Here is an 11,173-nt window from a genome sequence, read left to right on the forward strand (position 1 = left end):
AAAATCAAACTGATTATTTTTGGGTTGTATATAATTCAACAACCCCGATGTTTGAGAGTCAGTAGCACAGATGTTGTAAAGGTGGAATGTCACGGTAAGTTGGCTGTTCTGCTAAAGAGCGCTTAAATTCTTTATGTATATTGTCTCTAGAAAATGACATCGCAGGAAAGCTCTCATATGATGAAACTGTACTTGAATATGTTGCTAGGAAAAACCAGAAAAAGAGTATTTTGTAAAATGTGCTTCATGTAATATGAGATAATCCAATACAATCTGAAATGTAGTAGTTAATTGAAAAAATTAATTGTGGTGACATGACATGGGACAGCCCCACTGAAGATAACAGTGACTACTCAGACCTTGTTGCTGGTTGCAAAGGGGGCCCCTATAACAGTTCAAGCTTCAGGGCATGGGCGTTGCCAAGGGGGTCAAGTACTGTAAATAAATAAATAAAAATACTTAACTAATTGAGGTTCTGCCCCCCACCCCAACATAAACCCTGGCTACGCCCATGCTTCAGGGACCCAAAATTGTAGGTCTGCCACTGACTGCAGATGTTTCACACCACAATCTGATGGGCCAGATGTTCTGGAGTTGTGGTCCAAAACAACTGGGTTGGAGAAGAATGCTTTAAGCGGTAATGAAAACAAGCACTGAGCCTTATTGTAACAAGAAAAGCTTCCTTTTGCCTAACACCTATTGAGTCCAAGCATATTGCATGATTACATTAAAAGCCTAAGGTCATGTTTCAAAGCCCTGCTGCAGAATCCGGACAACATATCTAACCCTGCCCTTAAATTAACTTTTTAAAGGTGCGAAGTACAAAGACGAGCAAACACACTAAAAGTGCCCTGGAGGAGTCTTTCCTGAATTGACCTTTGGCCAGTTTCTTTTTCTGCTTTTTTAAAATAGAAATAAATAAAATTTTGAAAAATGATAAATAGATAGAAAGCAGGGTCATTGCAAAGCAATTGCGATCTTTTTTTTTTAAAAAAAAAAGACAAAACCCTACCTCTTCTTTAACTCTACAGTACCTTATTAGAGCTTGCATTCCCGTCCTTTCCTCTACCCTCCCTGACCCTGCGCAAGGTGGATTCTAAGCCCTGACATACATCGGGAACCGGAATTACGGCTCCGAACCAACAGACTGCGGCCCTTTGATCCTCAACTACGCCGCCTTCCAGGAATTCTGCGCATGCCCAGTCACACACCTAGTTTACCCCCCCCCCCGCGCGTTCTTAGATTCACTCAGAGCGGGCCGAGGTTTGTGATGTCACTCAAGTGCTTCCGGGTCGCGAGCGGGTTTTCTTCCTGGAAAGTGTCCCTTCAGTTTCCAGTGGAGCTGGAGCTGCGGTGAGGGGACGGGGAGACCGGAGGGAGGGCGGGAGAGAGGTGACGGCGTCCGCTTTCCGGCTGCCCCTTCTGAGGTGGGAGCCCGGGGAGGCCTGGCGGGCGGTGGCCGGGCTCCAGCCGAGGTCTTGGGCTGCCTCCTGGACGTCGTTTCGGCAAAAGCCGCGCGCGGTTTCCCAGGGAACTGGAGGCTTCCTAAGGTTACTCGTGAGGAGGGAGAGTTTTTCTTCCCTCGGGTGGGAGCGGGGAAAAGGCGGCCCTGCGAAACTGGCAGGCGATTCAAGACCAGTAACTAGCCCGGATCCAGCCAATTACCTGGGTCACGTTCGTTAGTTCCATTGAAACATATGGGCATAGCTGCCAACTTTTCCCTTTTCTTGCGAGGAATCCTATTCGGAATAAGGGATTTTCCAAGAAATCCCAACTTTAATGGAGTGGCAGACAAAAATGTTTGAATACATAGAATTGGCGAAATTGATTTTATAAGATTCGGAGCCAAAAAGAAGCAAAGTTCGGAAAGGATTGGAGTAAATTTGTTGAATGTATACGGAGTAATTGTAAGAATTTAAAAACTGTAGCAGGGTTAATGTAAATCTTGTGATGTGGATGGAGTGTAAATAAGAAACTAAGAAAAGATTTGAGACATGAAAACCGTTGAAGGGATGGAAGGAAGTCTGGGCGCAATAAGGTGCAGGGTAAATAAGAAGACATACAAATTTTTGAATGTAAGAGTATTTATTTTATTTGTTGTTGTTACAAAAAAGCAATAAAAAGTATTTGGAGGGGGGGAAATGGAATAAGGGATTTTCCCTTTAAAAAGGGGAAACGTTGACAGCTATGCATATGGGGCTTGGGAGTCGCTCTTCGCTTTATTTTGCTTTCAGTGGGGTCAGAAGTGTGGCTGGCATGGCCTGGATCCAGCCTGCTTTGTACGAAATTGCGAGGAGAGATGTGCTTTCAGAGAAGGTGGCGGTGGGCCACCTTCTAGTGCCAGATTTACATACAAGCAGCTATAGCTTAGGGCCCCACTCTCTTGGGGGGCCCCCCAAAAAAATAAAGGGGGGAAAACCTGGATGTACATTTCCAAAATAGAAGATAAAAAACAAATAAAATAAAACCTACATACAGCAACCTATTAGGTCCATAAATTACCGTATAGCATATATTCAACACAAAAAAGTGACAATTTGTTGTTGACAAAGGACAGCTGGACATATAAAGAGCCCCATTACTTTCAGTAGCTTAGGGCCTCATCAAACCTAAATCCGGCCCTGGTCTGGATCTAGTCAGATGTGTACGAAATTGGGAGGAGTGATGTGCTTTCAAAGAAAGTGGCGGTGGATATGCCATGCATCTAAAGCAGCAACACCTACCCACTCCAAGAAAAAGAACATCAGGGGCTGTAGTTTTTTACCCCTCAGAGAGCTACAGTTCCCAGATTCTTTAAGGTTCAAGTGCTTTAGATATACAGTGGTGCCTCGCAAGACGAAAAGAATCCGTTCTGTGATTCTCTTCGTCTAGCAGTTTTTTCGTCTTGCTAAGCAAGCCCATTGAAGGATTAGCGCTATTAGCGGCTTTTAGCGGCTTATCTGCTGATCGGATCAGCTGATAAGCGGCTTAGCGGCTTAGAAAAGGGGGGGGGACAGCAGGAACTCCCAAGACATTGTCGTCTTGCGAAGCAAGCCCATAGGAAATTCATTTTGCGAAGCACCTCCAAAACGGAAAACTCTTTCGTCTAGCGAGTTTTCTGTCTTGCGAGGCATTCGCTGCTAGTCAGATTAATGGGCAGGAAAACACCTGTCATTGCCTGTGAGTTATGGTAGGTATATGACACCTAAATGCTCTGCGGAAGCATAGTTCTGTTTGACTCCTAGATTCTGGGATTCAATGTGGGAGGGTTGCTGCCTGCATGCCCTTGCTTGTGGGCTTCCAGGAAATGCCTGGTTGGCTACTATGAAAAACAGGATATTGGACTTGATGGACCTTTGGTTTCTTCAGCAGGGCTTGTCTTGTGTTTTCATGAGGGACTGTTGTAACATGGAGTTGTAATTCTGCCTTTTGTCCTCACCTGTCTTCCCCCCCACCCTGTCAGCTCATAACCTTAGGTTGACAAGTTTTAACACTTCACATTATCAAGGAATAGTTACAGTTTTGGTCCCCAGCACAATAACAATAGATTTGTCCATAAATTTTGGCATGATACTCATAGGTAGCCATTGGATACTACTCTTAAATAGCACGTTTTCCTTTTCTCTCCTGCATCAGGGATGTTTGGTTTAATGTGTTGTCTGAACCCAAGCTCATATTTTGTCTCGCTCCAGATGAACCTTGAGAAGAATGCTGTTGTGCTGTGCTCAGCTCTTTCTTGTGGGTTTCCCATAGGCATCTGGTCGGTTACTGTGAAAACAGGAGTAGATGGCCTCATCCAGCAGGCTCTTCTTGTGTTCTTACAAATTGTAAACCAAGAACAAGATTACAGCTCATCCTTTGTCTGAATGAGACAAACTATGAGCTTAGGTTCCTATAACACGCTTAACCCTCAGCAGTAAAAGACTCGAGGCCACAATCTCCTCTCCAAGAGTTCACACGCTCAAGTGTTTGCATTAAGTGATAGTTTGGCTTACCATTCCTGCAAATTGAGTTCTGCATCACTTTCAGAATATTGCAGCTCTTAGTGGAAAAGCACCCTTCCCCTTGAAGTTGAAATGAAATCTTATATGCAAATTTAAGTGGTAGGTGATATCTAACAGTATCTTGTCATAAGCAATGTGCAGTTATACTAGGGTAGGTGGAGCTATTCCTGTACAAACATTTCTCTGAATCAGAGCTGACTAAAGAATATTTCAGAGTGATTTTTAAGCCCAAATAGAACCAATAATTAGGTGTTTTATTTTGGAATTCTTAAGACTTACATGGAAGACTAGGTAGATGCTTCTGACCACTTTTCCGAGATGCTGTTTGTTCATAGTATTATGTTGTTGTTTTTTATCTTCCTTGCAGATTTTCCCACTAACCAATGTCAGGAAATGGTGATGGCACCATTCCAAGTCCCTCTGTGGGATCTCTGTCAGAGATTGAGGTCCTGCCAGATCAGCCAAAGTATGTGTGCTCATTGTCCGCTGAGCTTGTCGCCAAGGCACGTGAAGAGCTGCAGGAAAAACCTGAGTGGCGGCTTCGAGATGTTCAAGCCCTCAGAGACATGGTGTGCAAAGACTATCCTAACCTGGGAACATGTTTAGACGACGCTTTCTTGCTCAGGTTCCTTAGAGCCCGGAAGTTTGATTATGATCGGGCACTTCAGCTTCTTGTGAACTATCACTGCTGTAGGAGGAGTTGGCCTGAAGTTTTTACTAACCTGAAACCATCTGCTATAAAGCCTGCCTTAGAGTCTGGTTTTGTCACTGTGCTTTCTCACTTAGATACTGAAGGACGCCATGTTGTTTGCATTCGCCCAGGTATTTTTTCAATACTTCCCCCCCCCCCTTTGGTTAACTGTTTAGGATTGCTTCTTGTGTCTTGCTACCAAAATCTATTTTTAAAAAAGATACAAATATTTCATTTGATGCTGATGCTTTCTTTCCCCTATTACTAATAGTACTGCATTGCCCAGTAAAATGCTGTTAATGACTTGAGAACTGTATCATTAATTCACGTACTTCAGGGAGTTCAGTTTTCAGAACACATTTTTTTATCTCTAATTTCTGTATGAGGAGATGGGATGTTGTTGTTGTTGTTTGTTGTACTTATATAATTTCTAGAGGACTGAAATCCTACATTTCCTTTTGTTCCTTCCTGGCATTCCATAAATATTTACTTTTTCTTCTTGTTACCACCAGTCTTTTAAAGTAACACTTTAAATTGTTACTTAAATCTGAATTGTACATAGGAGACAGAATATGTTTTCAATGCTAATATAGTATGTTGTAACATAATATATGAGCTTACAAAAACAAACATCCTCAGTACATACATATAGTATTTTCAGGCATATATCATTGAGGAAATCACCAAAAATATTTCAAATTACAACACTGGTGCAGACATATCTTTGAAAGAAACTCGATTTTGAGTAGGCCTGCCTTAAACAGACCATAAAGGAGTATGTTATTTTTGATCTCTAATGGAATGGTTTGGACAGTGTACTGCTGAAGAAAGTAGCTGGGATTTATTTGTCCCTGATTGGTTAATCTACTGCTGTTATGTTTTGAGTCCAATTCATTGATATAGGAGAAAAGATGTGGTGACGACAGTTTTATGGATCAAGGCTGACAATTTGGCCTCTTAGTAATTTAAACCTCCAGTCATCTTGTCCTGACCTTTGGCCAACACCATGCATGGTGACAGCCCAGAGAGAGAAAACCAGGCAAGCAATTTTGGAACTCCCGGCCTGTTGAGATCAAGCAGGTGCCTTCACTGTGCTCTTTTGGGTGCCTGCAAAAAAGCATTCTTGTTTTGATAAACCTAGCCAGGTGAAACAATTTTAATCTGTTTAAGTATTTTAACTTTTGTATGTTTTAAATTATTGTTGTGAATTGTTCTTGATTTTATTGATTTATCTTTTTGTAAACTGTTTTGAGGTTTTTTGGGTTTTTTACACACAAGCTGTGTATAAACTTTATGCAATAAACAAATGATATAAATAATAAAATGTCCTACCCCCTTGCCTCATGGCTCAAACTCACCTTTCTCCTTTAGTATTGAGAGGGATATAATTAGATATCAACAAAAGTTAGTAGTGGGTATATATATATATATCAAGTTTGTCTTATTACTTGCTCCAGTATCTATATTCACTCAGTATTACATTTTTATTTTAAAATTGTTTGCATGGAATTTGAGAAATCAAAAAATACCATTAATGGTAATTGGGTGGGTGGGAGAGAGATGAAATCATGAGGATACACAAACATAAATATTTTATTATCGCATGGTGTTTTGAAACACAGTTCTTTAAGAGAGGCACTTTAAAAAGCGCAAAGTTTTGTTCTTGAGGCTGCTGTATAACCAACTGAATAATCAACAACTGTATTTTGAAATAGGTTGGAGCATTAAAATCTTTATTGTTACACATCCTTGAGATTGTGTTCTACCCATACTGTTCTACCTTTTCCCATACTGAATAATACATCATTTTCCCCCAAGGAAAATGAACATCACCTGTCCTTAAATATACGCCCTGTTTTGCTCCAGAAGTCCAAGCACAAAGCATACGAAAAGATCAGCTTCTTGAAGCATCTGCGGGTTTTATTTAATGAAGAACTAATGTGAATTAGGACAGAGACTGTTAAAGGATGACTAACCATGATAAGATAAATAGAAAATTCAGTTTTGAAATGTACTGTTGGTTTATTCAGCTTTGCAACTTATCATCTCTGTCTTATAACCATAGACAGATGGATCCCAAGTAACTACCCAATTACTGAAAATATTCGTGCCATATACTTAACATTAGAAAAGCTCATTCAGTCTGAAGAGACCCAGGTGAATGGAATTGTTATCCTTGCAGACTACAAAGGAGTCAGCTTGTCTAAGGCATCTCATTTTGGTCCATTTATAGGCAAAAAAGTGATCGGAATTCTTCAGGTAAGATCTGAATATATAAAGGGGAAAAAATAATTATATAACCAACAAATATTAAAAGCCATTTCACTTGACACAGGTGCTTATGGAAATGGGTGGGTTTCAACAAAGGAGTGGAATATCTTTGTGAGCATAGTTTATCTTTGAAACAGTCTTCATTTTCAATTGAAAGAAACCTGGATTTTAATTATAAGAGATCCTTATGAAGGTTCGTGTAATCGGTATCTTCTCTTAAAACATTATATTTCACCTTGGATAAGACGTGTGTGTACTTTAAAGTGTTACCTTGTGGTGTCCTCTCAAGGAAGAATGAACAGCACACATCTGTGCTTTAATCTTCACAAATATATAGAAAAATAAAAAAATTGAATCTTCACAAATGTGCATGCTGCCTACAGATCTTTTGTAAGGAGCTATTTTTGTTCCATTGTGAGTTCATACATCAGTAAATTAAATGTGTGTTTTTGAAAACTGATAAAAGCTATTCATAAAGTAACCAGTATTTATTTATAAACCTGACTGGTATTGGTTTTTTTGTTTTGTTTTGTTTTGTTTTTAGGATGGCTTTCCTATTAGAATAAAAGCTGTCAATATTATAAATGAACCTCGAATATTCAAGGGCATTTTTGCCATCATCAAACCCTTTCTGAAAGAGAAAATAGCAAATCGGGTAAGTGGCTATTTTTATTTATTCATTCATTTAAAGCATTTTAATATTGCTTGTCAGCTGAAAATGCTGCCAGAGCAGCTTACATAACATCAGTAAACACAAGACAACCCTTGCCCCAAAGGCTTACAGTCCAAAAGACACAACAAAAGTAGCTAATATTGCAGACAGGCTGTTGTTCATTCATAGAGGTCAGACTAGCAAGTTGCATATATCTGTAGTGTAATTGTGACCAATGAAATTCTACTGGCATAGCTGGAAGGGGCCTCCTCTTATCTTCTCCCACCTTGCACAGCTTACAATGGCAGAGGAGTAGTGGCTGTTGCAACCAGGTGGGTAAAGGTAAAGGTACCCCTGACTGTTAGGTCCAGTCATGGACGACTCTGGGGTTACGCGCTCATCTTGCTCTATAGGCTGAGGGAACCGGCGTTTATCCACAGACAGCTTCCAGGTCATGTGGCCAGCATGACTAAGCCACTTCTGGCAAAACAGAGCAGCGCACGGAAACAAAATTTACCTTCTCACCGGAGCAGTACCTATTTATCTACTTGCACTTTGACGGGCTTTCGAACTGCTAGGTGGGCAGGAACAGGGACCAAACAACGGGAGCTCAATGTAGTAAATTTGTTTCCTGCCATTCACCAGCAGGCCCCAGGGTGGGTCACAATTTAATATTAGGATCAGCCTGGTCTCTTGTTGCCACAGTTGTTTGGATACACAATGTGAATTATACTCTGAATTTCTTGATCACATTATTATTTCAAGAATACTGTATCAGTGTTGTTGAAACTTCTGGGTTTTTCTTTTTCAGTTTTTTCTTCATGGGTCAGACTTGAGCTCTCTTCACCACAACCTTCCACCATGGATCCTACCTGAAGAATATGGGGGCACTGCAGGGAAACTGGATATCTCTGCCTGGAATGAGCTGCTGCTGGCCTCAGAAGATGACTTCCTGTATGATGCTTCTCTTCTGGCTCCCTCCACTGACTCTTCTCCTCTCGACCCATTATTGACTGGGGAGATTGATGAGAAGCAATGTGATGACTCTTTGCGAAGCTTGAAAACGCAACTCTATTCCTGCTATTAACATAGCAGTTAAAGCTTCCAAAAGGTCACCTTCCTGTTTACAAAGGGATTACGAACTCTGCCTCGTTCTTAGGTAGACTGTAGCCTAGGGGTAGAGACAGCTGAGGGAGGCACTTTACATTGGAACCAAAGCAAATTAAAAAGGGGAAGCCATGGAGCAAGGTGAAGTTCTACCGCAATCCAGGAGAAGGGTGCAGTTTTGAGGCACCGTAAACGTTGTGGTTTCTTGACCCTTTGCAAACAGCAGCATCTCCTAAGATTAAACTTATGTGACTTAAGGAACGTTGCTAACGCCAAGGTTTTAAGCACAATTATTTGGAAGTTGCTCTGAAATTAATGAGACCTGCTTCCAAATGAGCAAGTTTAGGGTCAAAGTGCTAGACTTTCTCAGGCTGAAAAGAGCTAAAATGGCCAACAGTTTTGACAAAGCGGAAGCGTCATAATGCATTATACAGTCCTGACTTTCCCTAGAGAAGTAAGAAATAATATTGGTTGTGTGATATAATGGTAGCTGTTTTACGGCAGGCTAGTTTCTAGGAGTAAATGTCGGGCTGCCATTCTGATACACTTTGGTTTGACATGCTCTGATTATCGCTATCGTTATTTCCACATATAAGCATATCCTCTTCTCTTGTAGGGGGTGTGTTGCCACTGAGATGCAAACCTTAGACTTGAATCTTGCAGACAGGGTTTGCAAATGCAGTGGGTATCCTTAAAACCACTGAAATCAATGAAAGCACATGTTCACTCTGCCTAATAGAAAGCATTAAAGAATCTGTACACCGTTTTTATGCCCATACTTGAATTTGTACCAGGACCAACTGAAAGGGACAGGTAATTCTGCTTATTAGCTTAGCTGCCAGTTAATACCCTGCCTTAGTTATAGAACTCTATTACCATAGGTCTTGGGGGGTGTAATACAGAAACTGTCATAGTTGTAGATGTCTGTCCAGCAAAGCAAGGATGCTTGTTTAGACGTGTTTATTTCTGAGTCTCTGTAAACCAAATGGACAGGGTATTTTACAAGCACAATTTCTGTTTTGTAAATGTAACTATTTTCCGTTCAGTGTGTGTGTGTGTGGAGGGGGGGATGTTATCAGTTGGACCTCAGTGCTAAATTGGCTTCCTTTTACAAAGGTCACTTTCCGCCATTCTTCATGGTTGTCCTTGTTAATGTGCATTAGTGCTTTATGTCTTCCTTTTATTCGTGGCTTATCTCACGTGTTTGGTCTTGGAGTTATGTACGCAACTTCCTCTTCTTTCATAGTCTCTGAGTTGTAGATTAACCTAGATATTTGTGACATCCAGCACTTCAGACTGAAACCTTTGTGGAGATTGAATTGACTGTTTCATGTTTAGAGGGAAGCAGGTCAACACTTATTACCACCTCATCTTTTAGCACTTTCAACTAGATGGTTGGAGCTATTTGCGGAGGCTTTTACTTAGTGCCAACTACAGACCAGAAACTGGTGCTTATTGTAAATATGAGATAAGGTTTTCAGCTGGTGGACTTTTTGTATTGTCAGTGCCAAACTTGTATTTCCCCTCACATTAAAAAAAAAAGCATAACCATCTGCCTCTGTATTGCCAAAAGGTGAAGCAATTTTGTGTGCTTGAACTAGAGGCCCCATTGATTATACTATGTGGTATGTTATCAAAATAGGCCATCATAGGCATTTGAAACAGGTTTTATTGTTATTACTCAGCTTTTTACAAGTGTTCTGAAATGGATATACTAGGTGTAAATATTTCTTCTGGCAGTCACAGGTAGCTCCTGTGCATGTAAGAAGTGTGAAAACACACGATACTGAATGATGAAGTTCATTATTGTGCAGAAAAAGATCTAAGCTCATCTTTTAATTTAAACTGTCCCTCTAAGTTTGGGGCAAATTAAACAGCTAGCATAGTGTTACAGAAGTTAAAGTTCAGGTATTATGTTTATACTAATGCACTAATTTTTCAAGTAGAGATATTAGCAGCTAATATATCTAATGTATCCTCGACCTTTATTTAAGAAATTACTTGGTCGTATTGAAACAGTACCAGGCCTTAAGAAAGAGACATTGGTAACCTACCACAACTGTCAAATTGCCTTTAAGTCTAACGGAAAATGAAAGATACTTGAATTTATACAGTGGGCTTGACAGGCACTATTAAAATTTTTGTGGTTTTTTCCAGAATAGTAGTTGAGGTGCTTTATTTCTACTGTTCCGTCAGTCAGTTTTGGCATTTTGCTAAGTAAATTGTTTCAGTATTTGTTTTGCCTTTTGCTGTATGTAGAAGTCAGGTGTTTGGTTACAGTATACACCTGTGAGAATTTATTTTTATATTGCATTTTATAAAAGGAATAGTTTAATTGTAACTTTATGCATGAGTGGATATTAAACCATCTACCTTAAGACAGCCTCATTATTTCAAGACAATATTTGCTTCCTTGTTAAGTCCATTTTAAATTCCAAGTGTATCAGTAAATACAATTAACACAATGGG

At 40.3% G+C, this 11,173-nt stretch overlaps 1 protein-coding gene across 5 annotated transcripts; it reads left to right on the forward strand.

Moving 5' to 3' along the window:
• The first annotated feature begins 1,232 nt into the window (after positions 1 to 1,232).
• LOC310709069 (alpha-tocopherol transfer protein-like) lies at positions 1,233 to 11,086 on the forward strand. 5 transcript variants are annotated; one of them, XM_083508226.1, is made up of 5 exons: positions 1,233 to 1,353; positions 4,351 to 4,805; positions 6,740 to 6,933; positions 7,490 to 7,600; positions 8,409 to 11,086. In XM_083508226.1, exons 2-5 carry the CDS (start codon positions 4,367 to 4,369, stop codon positions 8,682 to 8,684), a joined length of 1,020 nt encoding a protein of 339 aa, XP_083364352.1. In that variant the 5' UTR covers positions 1,233 to 1,353; positions 4,351 to 4,366; the 3' UTR covers positions 8,685 to 11,086. The 5 variants fall into 5 exon arrangements, with proteins under 5 accessions (XP_083364352.1, XP_083364355.1, XP_083364356.1 ...); XM_083508229.1 differs by having other exon boundaries at positions 1,334 to 2,045; XM_083508230.1 differs by having other exon boundaries at positions 1,336 to 2,823; positions 3,124 to 4,805.
• Positions 11,087 to 11,173: the final 87 nt, after the last annotated feature.

Source organism: Podarcis liolepis (assembly GCF_965112155.1).
Source record: "Podarcis liolepis genome assembly, chromosome: 6".
NCBI lineage: Eukaryota > Metazoa > Chordata > Lepidosauria > Squamata > Lacertidae > Podarcis > Podarcis liolepis.

Bases quoted from the DNA above. Each gene is read 5' to 3' on its own strand.
- LOC310709069 (XM_083508226.1), top strand. From the start codon at position 4,367: ATGTCAGGAAATGGTGATGGCACCATTCCAAGTCCCTCTGTGGGATCT. The intron at 4,806-6,739 runs GTATTTTTTCAA...TTATAACCATAG, and splicing joins TGTTGTTTGCATTCGCCCAG to ACAGATGGATCCCAAGTAAC. The intron at 6,934-7,489 runs GTAAGATCTGAA...TTTTGTTTTTAG, and splicing joins AAGTGATCGGAATTCTTCAG to GATGGCTTTCCTATTAGAAT.